Below are 12,294 nucleotides of genomic sequence, written 5' to 3' on the forward strand. Positions count from 1 at the left end.
CCAATATGCAAAATTGCACTGTTGTCATTCGTTCCATTTATGCAAAAAATATATTTAAGTGAATAGAATTAAAAAGAATATGAATGAACAGTCTTGCAATTGTCTAAGTGATCAAGAGTTCACTCAAATTTAAAACATTCTTCATGATGGGGAATGATTTTGACAGGTGCTCTAACATATCGTGTCAATAAAACTGTGCAAACTAGTTTTAAATCGCCTAAGATGAAGTACCAGTGCACACTTGCACAAGTATAAACTTGCTCATAGTAGTACTGAACAAATTGGCAAAACATGCAAAAAAAAACATCTTTATAATAATAGTTTTAAAATGACTTGTGTGTATCTGAACATGAAGATTTGACTGGTACCTGGTGGTCTTCGGGTGGAAGTGTTTTCATCGCCACCATGAAGTCATGACTGATCTTCCCGGCGCTGCAGATCCCCCACCTGGTTGCCATGTTGGAGAGGTTCTGAGTGCCTTCCAAAACTAAGGGATTGCAGCTAAAAACTCTGACTTATGAGTGAGCGTGTCATCCAGTCTGGCACAACAGGAAATTCTAGTTGACCGCCAATGTTATCTGTTTTCATACGATTCAATTGGGTTGCTCATTGCAAACGTCACCAAGTGTCTTATTTCATGCCCACTTCATCACATGTTTGGGGATTTTCCATTGGTACACCTCACGTAAATTGTTGTTGTTTTAATAGACCTAATGTAAATGTATACATCCACTAACAATCTATGTACAGTGTATATATGTATTATATACATATATAAATGCACAACATGTGAAAAAGTAACTGGGTATATAAAGGGTTAAACAAATAAAATAAGTAGGAGGGTGGCAAAAAAGGGGGTTTTGATTGCAGAGTCAAACTACACGCAACAAAACTTGCATAACATCCGGCAATACAAAAAAAAAAAGTTGTTAAGTGGAAAAATACCCAAAGCCACAACTGTATGCTCACATCAATCATGCAGTGAAAATAACAACGCTTAAGGTTGTTTTGAATCATTTCTTAACAAGACTTAACATGTTTGAATGCAACGTGAAATGTTTTGTTTTCCTCAGAAAAAGGATGACGAGAAATGCGACAGCAAGTAAACAGTGATTATGTCGTTAAATTTGACTTCTATTTTGCATACTAACGTTCACATGCAAGTGATAAGGTTTGATGTTTTGGCAATTTTCAAATGCCGTATTAAATGTTCAAAATAAAAAATATATATATAAATGAATACAAATGGAAAAGCCGGTAGTACTACTCTCCACTGTTTAAAATGGAAAAAAAAACAGAATTTACTTCCTCAAGCTTTATTTGGCATGCTTTCAAAAATAATCTATTATTATTACATTGCATCTCTTGAAGATAACCTCGAGCACAAAATTGATATCCGCTACGGATAAATTAACTAGGGAAATCTCTAATTGAGAATTAAAAAATAATAATAATAATTCCTTCTGTGTAGGAACCTTGAAAAAAAATATACAGCTGCTGATTGGATGTCATACTTGCGAAAAATTATTTCTCGTCTAAAAAGATTTTTAAGGTTACTCTTTGCTGCTCTTTGATTGAGAAAATTAAATGTATTTCAGAAGAAAACTCCTAACTTTACCTCACTTTGGATGCCAAAAATCCCTTAACTATTGCCGGGAGCTCTTTTGCCATTAGCCAGAGTCTTGGCTGTAGACCACGCCCACCTGCCGGCGCACTTCATCCTCAATTTTGGCCAGTAAAAGAGAATCATGGTGGGACATTACAGAACTCTCCTTAAGCCCTGCAGCGGAGAAAACAAAATACAGTGCATAAATACAGTGGTACCTCGACCTACGATCAGCTCTACCTACGACATGCTCGAGGTACGATGAAAATTTCGATCAAATAATTCGCCCGCGATATGATCAAAATTTCGAAATGCGACCAAGCCAGGTGGCCATGACATGAGAGACTGTTTATCATTGTAGCGCACTGTCTTTTTTGCCGCATCTTTTTCGTGTAGAACGGTTATCTACGAGCACTGAATGATTTATTCAGACAAGTTTCTCCTACGCATCGACCAGGAAAAGCACAACGCGCATGCGCGGGCAAAAAGAGGGCTTTCTGGGTAATGAAGTATACTCGTGCACACAACACCCATAGGCAATGGCACCCTTTCTCAGAATAAAACTTCATTACCCACAATCAATACGTGGGTAGGCTGTTATTCCTTCCCTAGCCTGTTAGCGCCCGCGATCGCTCATTCAAGACTACTTCTCGTTGGCAAGTGGTCGTGCGTTATCCTATTGTGAGGACATTTGTGTGCATCATTTTCAGAATATTTTGAAAGGAATACAACAGCAAACAGCCCATTGATAGCGAACGTGAGGGTGGAGGCGTGGCAAACCGCTAACCCGCCCAGAACGAAGGTAAAAAAAGATTAAAACAAAATTAGAATTCAATTTTGTGTAAAGTTACATTAAACGTATGTTTGAGTGTGTCTGTATATATTAATCCAAGTTAATTTAAATTTGTTTGTTCGTTTACGAGTGCGTTGTGGATAAAGTCCCCCCGAACACCCCCTCCTCCCCCCGCCTCCGTGTATGTCGCTGTCTCTACCCTCCACAAAATGAGTCTAATTTTACTTCTATTAAACACATTTTATTACAATTTAACCACTAGTTATGTGTTACTTTGTTAATAGATGGCGAATTAGAAGAAATAAAACATTTTTTCCAATCCAATATCCTGTTTTTGGTGTTTTTTCAGAGGGTTGGAACAAATTAATTTGTTTTTAATTCATTTCAATGGGAAACGTTCGCTCGAGTTACGAAAAGCTCGACATACGATCTCAGTCCCGGAACGGATTAAGATCGTATGTCGAGGTACCACTGTATGAAGAAAAATTCAACATCAGGACTCACCCCCCCAAAAAATGAAAAATATATATACACCCACCGGCCACTTTATTAGGCAGAACTGTCTGACTACTGGTTAACGCACATTTCTTATCAGTCAATAATCACGAATGAATGCAATTGGGTATGAAGACATTGGGCAAAAATCTGATTTCAACACTCCTAACGTCTATTTAATAAAGTAGCTGAGTGTATATAGTTGAAAATGAATAAAACTACAAGTATATGGTTGTACCTGGCTCGATCTAGTGTCTTTTCAGGCAAAGGAACATAGTTCATCTCAGTTCAAATTTATAAATGATTGCCTCAAATGAACCCAGAGTTTACCACGATACCTTTGAGCAAACACTGTCGCACCGCCTCCGCCTCATAGCGCATTCCCGTGCTGTTGAGAAAATTGAGAGGCAAGTCGGGTTCTGGCACAGGATAATGACTCTCTTTACCATTGACAACCATGGAGGTGGGGCACCACATGTGAGCAGGGATCTAAGCAACAGAAATTATATGTCCTGTCATTTTCAGTCATAAACTACAATTGTCAGCATCCATCTGTAATTACTAAGTCTTGTATTTCCAGTTCGAATGCATTAAACAAAGTATTCCAAACACATTTGAAACGAAGTCTCTGCACGGGTGGACGTAGTACCTTTATGTGACCTTTGGTCCCCACGATGACAGCGTCGTTGTCCAGTTCCAGACCCGAAGAGCTCGTGATCACGGCCATGCGGCCTTTAGAAAACATCAGCGTGACCACCACGGTTTCATCCACACCTGTAAATAAACACAAAATAGGAAAATTAGAAAATAGGTCATTTGTGCTAGCATCAAATTAAAATCAGGTTTTGTCTTTGGATTTTATGTAACAAGCACGACTTGGAAGTTTCCCACGGAAAAGATTCTGAGCCACTTTCAAGAATGCTTTTGCACGGAAAGACAAGTAGATCAAACCTCTTTTAAGACACACAGGTGATCTTATTCACAATAAATACAATATTTAATCGTATAAATTGACGATAGGAGTGTGATCGTGGCTGTGTTAAACTGTTTCGGTTTTACCGTGTTGCTTGCATACTCTTTCGGTTTTTATGTATTCTCTTATTTTTAAAATAAATGCAGGCAGGGGTGTCAGACTCGGCCTGGATAGCGGGCCGCTTTAACGTCAACTTGATTTCACGTGGGCCGGACCATTTTAGATATAATATTTAGATATTTTTTTAATAAATGGATTAAAAGAACTGAATATTCAGTTTTTTATAGATCTAAAACAATGTTTATTTTAGCTTTTTTATTTTTAGATTTTACAAAATGATTTTTTAACTAAAAACACAGAAAAAATGATTAAATGTCAATTATTGATTTAAAAGGGGGAAAAAAAATCAGGAAATTTAATATACATATATACTCTTCATTTTAATTTGATCCTAAAACAGAAAGTCTGCACTCATGATTTACTTTCCCGGGCCACACAAAATGATGCGGCGTGCCAGATTTGGCCCCCGGGCTGCCACTTTGACACATGTGATCTAAGGGCTCGGTGGTGAATCTAAGTCTCGGGGAATTTCTGTGAACTACTGACCTCACTATGGTTGTGTGTTTGGGAACATTTTGGCTTCCTGATATTAAGTTACCCAAAAATAAAAGCAAGTGGATGAATCCAAAGTTATCTGTTGACATTACTCAATGCAGCAGAAAACACGTCTAAACTTGAAAAGGCACCTTGCATCTACACGAAAGAAAATTAGCATGGTATTGCCAATGCAACCAGATGTGTGTTTTCTGCAGAAAATGTGAAGAAGTTCATCTTTCTATCCCAAACGTTCCAACTTTAATAGTCAAATGTTATGTTCAGGCGGGTGCTGCTAAGAGTTCGGGATTTAACAGTTTAGCTTGTTGATTAATAGTCTAATTAAAATTTAAAATGTGTTACAATCTAATTGTTTCGTTACCCTAACCAAAGGGTGTCAGACTCGGGTTGGTTCGCGGGCCGCTTTAACGTCAACTTGATTTCACGTGGGCCGGACCATTTTAGATATAAACATTTAGATATAGTTTTATAAATGGATTAAAAGAACTGGATAAAAACCCTGAATATTCCGTTTTTTTATAGATCTAAAACAATGTTTATTTTAGCTTTTTTTAAATATATTTTTCGATTTTACAAAATGATTTTTGAACTAAAAACAGAAAAAATGGATTAAAAAATTACAATTATTGATTTAAAAGGGGGAAAATCAGGAAATTTAATATACATCTATACTCTTCATTTTAATTTGATCCTAAAACAGAAAGTCAGCACTCATGATCTACTTTCCCGGGCCACCACACTTTGAAACGTGACTAACCTTAAAAAAGCACAATTCGCACTTGACCATTAGTCGCAGGCCCAGCCAAATTATATTTAAAAAAGTGCAATTTACAGGCTAAAAAATACAGTACAGTTTCATTCAACATGCCCGGCAGAAACCCATTTGTCGCCTGCTAATATTGACTGTAGCTTTATGTTCAATAAATAATAATTTCACATACCAGTCTCTGTGCAGACCCCCACGGCAGTGATTTTCTCTGGCGTTTCTCCGCCATACACCATGACGGCAAACTGCAACGGGTAAATACCGAGGTCCAGCATGGTCCCCGCTCCCAGCTCCTTGTCCATCGATCTCGGCAGATGCATGAGGGATTGGCCAAATTGGGCCATCACCATTTTCACCTGGCCCACCTCGCCCTGAGCGAGCAGCCGCCGGATCTCCACTGAGGCTGGAAAGAATCGACTCCATACTGCCTAGATCAGAAAAATGTTGGACTTGAGTGACTTTTGTTGTGATTAACCCTATTTCAACTAATATAACGGTACAACTGTTCACGGTTCAAATTTTAGATGGCAATCACCTCCATGAGGAAGACGTCATTTCTCTTAGCCGACGCCACGATCTCCTTCACCTCCTTGGCGTTCATGGCCAGAGGTTTCTCGCATAAGACATTTTTTTTGGCATCCATGAAGAGCAAGCAAGCCTTCAGGTGGTACGGGTGGATCACACCAATGTAAACCACATCTAGAAAAATACACAACTTGTTTTACAACATGGTCACAGAATTTTGACCCATTTTTTTTTGCTCACAGACCGATGTTTGGATCTCGGGCCAATTCCTCGTAGCTGCCATATGTTACAGGGATGCTGTGCTTTTTACCAAACTCTTGCGCGCGCTCCAAGTTCCGGGCAGCGACAGCCACAACCTGTTAAGATAAATGAATATATATTTATTATCAGAGATTGTGCAAGTGTTGAGATTTCCATTTATGGAAAGAAATATGTTGACAAATGAGTGACATTTTTGTTGTTGTTTGTCAGCCAACTTCCTCTCATTAACTTAACCTCTTGGAAATGCATGGTAATCTCTGTCGGTTTCAGGGTTTTTGTTAATTTGGGGGAATATAGATCAGTTTTGGCAACATTACCACTAATTTTACCTCTAGGAAATGCATGGTAATCTCTGTCGGTTTCAGGGTTTTTGTTAATTTGGGGGAATATAGATCAGTTTTGGCAACATTACCACACTTGTCGATATTTTAAGGCGACCACCCTACATCGGGGAATTCTCTCAATAGTGAGGAAGGGTAAGAGGATGATTTTCTCTACTAAAACACTCAAATAACCAAATCCTTGATGAATTTGTGAAGAATTGTATCTAATGTGGCAATAATTCAATATGGAATTTGTAAAAAAAAAAAAAAAGGGCAATATATTTTTAACAATGCAGTACACTTACTGGATCTCCGAATTTTACAATAAAACCTGATGTTAAATAATAGAGCAATATGTAGTTATATTAAATTACACCATATGCTGAGATGCAATGACATGTTAGGCCCCGGAGCAAAATGGCCGACGAGTGACGACGCATACCCCGTTGGCTCAGTGCACATTAGACATAAAGCCTTACATACGTGAAATCTATGCTCAGTACCATGAACGAAGTCGGCTACTTTTTGTTTGCGCAATTCCTACTTTCAAAGAGTTTATTGAACAAAATAATACGGCATTACCGTCCTCAGTGTGCACTTTAAAGAGTAAATAAATATTGGAAGCAAAAGACCAAGGCAAATAAACACGTGGCTGCGCTTTTGAGCTTTGGACTGGTCGCTCGTCCCTCTGCAAACATTCAGCGGAATCCTTGAATAAAGCAGTCACGAGGCGTAAACTCTTTTCGGGGATAAATCAGGGGGTTCAACGGCTGCATTTTTTCGGATACCTGGTGGTCCTCGGGTGGAAGAGATCTCAGGGCCACCGTGAAGTCGTTGCTGATTTTGCCTGCGCTACAGATTCCCCATCTGGTTGCCATCTTTAGACGTCACAATGCCTGTAATAGCCGCTTGATACCGATAGAAGGTAGCATTAGATTAGATTAACCATTATTCATCCCGTATTCGGGAAATTATGTTATGAAATTATGAATTTACTCATCATATTACTTTTATTTTGGTTTATTATGTATTTGATTTATATGATAAGGGACAGGGCACATCAGTGAATATATTTATATTTATGTTAATAAACATCCATATGTAAATATGTAAGATTATCTGGTTGGTTTCTTGTTTTTCTAAACCAGCACCGGACTACCGAACCAGCATCAATAATTTTTCACATAGAACTACAAACATCTGTATTACAGAATGTTGACACTTGTCCCCATTGCATAATGAAATAAATTTGTCATTTTCTCTTATCAAATTCTGTGGGCGGACATAAGGCGGGACTAGAACTCATCCAATTAAATCAGTTATATGTATGAACTCTTAGTCTATTGCCCAATTGTTTTGCTGATTTCATCAAAACATACACAATTTGCTTCATTAAGTTGTCCGTTTGCTCTACGGCCTCACAGTTCTGGGGTCGAGGGTTTGATCCCAGGTGGTGTGGAGTTTGTATGTTATTGCGTGGGTTTTCTCCGGGTGGTCCGGTTTCCTCACAGATGCCCAAAACACAGTGACGGGCCATCAGGGCCTTCGAGGCCTTCTCTGCTGGCCTAAGAAATATCTGAATCTTATATTATATTTTGTCCATGAATACTAATTAAATAATTCCAAATTGTCTGTTAGTTTCCTTTCATTGCTTTTCCCCCTGGTTGAACTACTTCCAGATGTGTGTTTTCATATTGAAGCATTTAACCAATCACATTTCAGCCATTATTTGTTGCCAGGGTCAGAAATCTGCCTCAAGCCCTTCACAATCAGTTCTGCAGGCTCTGCTGCATTAAACAAACGTCGATAAGACTGTTGCTTTAACCAGTCAGAATTCGATTTGGTGACACCAGGCCTTCTCGCAGGCGTAGGGATACATCATTGCCTTCTAGGGATACGTCATCGCTTTCACCAACTATGATTGGCTAGTGATAGAGTAGGCGGGCCAAAGGAAGAGTGAGCCAGCCAGAGTGAGAAAACTCAACCCACAATGGCCGACGGAGGAAAATAGATGGATTTGGTTGCAGATTTGCTGGCAAAGCCATTTTCAAGACGGACTTTTCAAGAAAAAAAAGCTGGACATCATTAAGAAAGGTCGGACACCTCCAAAGCAAGCAAGCCTGTCGCAACCGGGAACGAACATGTTCAGCACTAAATCGAATAAAAACGTATGCCAGAAATACGACAGGACAGGCTCGACTTTCAGCATTAGCTTCGATGGCGATAAAAAAGGAGGAAGGAAAGGAGGATGGATATTGTGTACAGTTAAAAATGATTTTTAGTGAGGAAAATATGGCTATATTCCTAAATAATATTTCAATTGTATGAGGTTATTATTGCTGATTTTTTATGTGTCACAGCTGTAGCTGGAGTAGAGGTTTTATAGCCATAAAATAGTTTTTGAGGGTTGGATTGATTCGTTGAAGGCGCTACGAGAAAATGCACGGACCGCCACTGCCAAAACATCCAGAGTTGGCTGGTTCAACACTGTCTATCTATCGAACCATTTGTATAAATACATTTATGAATTAGTCTGACTTGGACTCACCCCTTACTGGGCCACACGTGGGAGCATTATTTGGAGAAGGTGCACATGAGCATCATCTTGACGGAGACGTTTGTCACCATCATCTCACCGCTTCTTGTAAGGAATAAAAACCTGTTGTTGCAAAAACGCTTCAATTAGGGAATTAGGAGAAAAGCCATTGGCGTGTCTGATTTCAAAGCTTCATCATTGATGGATGCTCAAAATGGGGCAACAAGAAGGTTGGAGAAGGATAGGAAATCATGCTTATAAGACGACAGTTTTTCATGGAAGGTTATCTGGCTGCCAGATGAGCAGGTCCACATTGCCTGTCAGTCTCAAAGTATTAGCGCCCTTTCTGCGAGAAGGATTTGGATTATTATGACATTTCAAAAGATAACTTTGGGCTTTAACACGGGAAGAATTTCTCCCTTGTTGTGTGATGAACATAGGTCAAAGCAGAAAATCCAGCACGTGCCGCCCGCTGGCTGGATCAGCAAGACCAGCACCAAAAAAACCAAAGCACAACAAATCCAGAAAATAAACTAAGGTTAAATAAACTGTAGTGTCTAGTATTAAGTCATTAAATGATTATCTCCCAATGAGCAAGATGTTTAAATAACTTTTCTTAATTACCTCATCTTACCTGTTATTCAATTTTTCTGTAATTATTATAATTTACCTCAATTACCTGCAAGGTGTATGATGCAACTTTTTTAACCACCACAATTGCCAGTCACTAAAAACAAGTTTAAGTTACAAAGGAGAAATGCAGAATAAGTTAAGATATTGTTGAAATATTTTTTTTAAAATAATTCTAACAAGTATGGACTAAATATCTTGGATTTTGTCAGCACAAATCATTTTTATTTATTCTTTATACACATTGAAAAAAAACATCTATTCCCTGTTAAAATAAAAAAAACATTTTCTCCTTTTGCACATTAAACAATAGTCTTGTTTTTTACTTGTGCTTAAGCAATTTACCTATAAAATATGTGATGACAATTGAGAAATACCTGTAAATTGCCTTATATTATATTAGAAAAACTACAAACAATTACTATACTATATGCAGCCACCCCACTTTTTTCATGAAAATTGTGAAAAATTCTAACCAAAAAAGCAAAAACAATAATGCAGAAAAAACAAAGAAATATGTATTGTTTTTTTAAAATAAATTTTGCAAATACCCTGAAAAATAATGTACTAAAATGACCCCAAAAAACCCTTTCTCGTTTTTCGCTGCATTCATGGTTTTCACTTTTTTTTCTATACAAAGTGCATTGGAAGAGTGAGTCCTTTTTCCACCTCTTAAATTCATGAGGAAGTTTGATAAGCATTAGAAGCTGAGGATAAGCAGCTTGTGATCACTGATCCAAGGCGGGTGGTTAATGGTACTAATCCCAAGTCGCTGACTCATAGCCCAGTTGAGCAACACCTGCGAGGCCTGTACAATCGCTTGCCTCCATAAGGACAACCTGCACGCAGTACCTCCCTATGTCCAGCAGGGTGCTCCCCTCAGTTTGTCCTTCCCCCATGACCTCTGTGAGGAAGCCTGGGAGGGACAGTGTGGCCTTATGATTACTTTGCGCCTCGCTTCACACCGTGTTTTGCTTTCACGCGTGAGACGTGAGGACCTTCTATCCATTCGCAAATGGCGGTGTTCTGTTAACCCGTGTTGACACTTGCACGTACTTGTAGGATTGTGGGGTTTTGTTGGTTAGCGCGTCGGCCTCACAGTGGGGGTCCTGGGTTCAAATCCAAGTCGGTCCACCTGTGTGGAGTTTGCATGTTCTCTCTGGGCCTATGTGGGTTTTCTCCGGGTACTTCGGTTTCCTCCCACATTCCAAAGACATGCATGGTAGGCTGATTGGACACTCTAAATTGCCCCTAGGTATGAGTGTGAGCGTGAATGGTTGTTTGTCTCCTTGTGCCCTGCGATTGGCTGGCCACCAATTCCAGCACCCCCGCAACCCTAGTGAGGATAAAGCGGTTGAGAAAATGGGTACTCGGACGTTTGGTTGCCGGATGCTTGGTCGCCGGACGTTTGGTCGCCCGGAGGTTTGGTCGCCTGGACGTTTGGTCGCCTGGACGTTTGATAACATGACAGAGAGTTTACTGTTGAAACCAGCTCTCAAAATTATATTCACCCGGGCGACCAAATGTCCAGGCGACCAAACGTCCGGGCGACCAAACGTCCGGGCGACCAAACGTCCGGCGACCAAACATCCGGCGACCAAACGTCCTGCCACGGAGAAAATGAGATGAGAAACATACTGTTAAATTATTGGGGAGAAAATGGTGTTTATACTTAGAAAAGTACCGATCCTAACTAGTGCACAGACCAGAGTGCTCAAATCAATAGTGTCAAATCAATAATGTTTTTTGTGTGTAAACCTTAGCTAACCCAGTCGCACTAAGATGACCTTGTTCTTCTTAGCCGTGTCCCTGTGGTTATTTACCCGTCTAGAGTTCATGGTGAAGGTTAGAGGAAGCATTGTTTGCAGCTCTCCTTTGTACAAAATGACAGAAATAACATCTAACGAGCTTTGAGTCTTTGGCCAGACTTTGTACGAAGATGCTGGAAAAGGAAGAGATGGTGTCACCTTCCTGAACAAAACACACTCTGATTGGATAAAGTTTTGTTGCTGACATTGCTCTTTTTTCATTGGATGGGTTCTACCTAACAGTCTGTAACAGGGGACAACCTATTGTAGTTTGGGTGGCGGGTCGGTCTTAACTGCCCATTTTTATGTTGCAAGAAGCAAGGAGGTCAGTCCAAGGTTCTGTTTGATAATAGGAAGTGATTAAATTGATTAAAGTGTGGTGTCACTCATGGCTGAGCGGTATTGGGGAAGCCGAGACAGGATGATTGTCAAAAAAAAAGAAGCATCAGATGAGTTGGGCTGCCCTTCAGCTAATATGGCCACCTTTTGTTGTCAAAGTTCTACCGCACGCCGCCAGAAGGGGGCACTGTGTTGTCAGCTGTCCGTACATAGTCTGGGTCGTTCGGGAGAGTGGACTCCTAAAATCATGAGATCAGAGTATCAGTATCAGATGATTTGTTTTTAATGATCATGTATATTTCACCTATTTTTCCTTGAAAAATTGGAATTAAGGAAAATTATTACATTAAATGAATTTGCATTTTGGTTTTTTGGTTATTTTTTTCTTTTGACTTTCATATAGGCCATTTTAATCAGCTACTGTCATTTGAATATAGCTTCATACAAATTCAGGGTCTGCTGAGACTGCATCTGAAGGCCAGTTAGGTCACAAAACTGCACCAAAGCCTGTTCCAATTCATTAAAATTTGAAAGATGCTACACATTCGCATTCTAAACGTGTCCTTGTCGGCCATTCTGAGACACTTTGGAGGCTATAACGATGCATGACATAAAAACTCAACT

At 39.5% G+C, this 12,294-nt stretch overlaps 2 protein-coding genes across 2 annotated transcripts in view; both read right to left on the minus strand.

The window, feature by feature from the left end:
* LOC144070656 (trans-1,2-dihydrobenzene-1,2-diol dehydrogenase-like) overlaps positions 1-564 on the minus strand; it is a 43,909-nt gene extending 43,345 nt beyond the window's left edge. Inside the window, exon 1 of the mRNA XM_077595056.1 lies at positions 369-564. Within this exon, the coding sequence (XP_077451182.1) occupies positions 369-458 (90 nt within the window). The 5' untranslated portion in view covers positions 459-564. The remainder of the gene's footprint in view (positions 1-368) is intronic.
* Positions 565-1,300: 736 nt separating this feature from the next.
* On the minus strand, positions 1,301-7,286 carry LOC144070655 (trans-1,2-dihydrobenzene-1,2-diol dehydrogenase-like). Its single transcript, XM_077595055.1, has 7 exons — positions 7,146-7,286; positions 6,018-6,129; positions 5,784-5,947; positions 5,424-5,676; positions 3,544-3,668; positions 3,233-3,383; positions 1,301-1,780 (listed from the first exon to the last, which is right to left on the minus strand). The coding sequence occupies exons 1-7, from the start codon at positions 7,233-7,235 to the stop codon at positions 1,671-1,673; spliced, it is 1,005 nt and encodes a 334-aa protein (XP_077451181.1). The 5' UTR covers positions 7,236-7,286; the 3' UTR covers positions 1,301-1,670.
* Between the last annotated feature and the right edge of the window lie 5,008 nt (positions 7,287-12,294).

The sequence above is a fragment of the Stigmatopora argus genome, chromosome 2 (genome assembly GCF_051989625.1).
Source record: "Stigmatopora argus isolate UIUO_Sarg chromosome 2, RoL_Sarg_1.0, whole genome shotgun sequence".
NCBI lineage: Eukaryota > Metazoa > Chordata > Actinopteri > Syngnathiformes > Syngnathidae > Stigmatopora > Stigmatopora argus.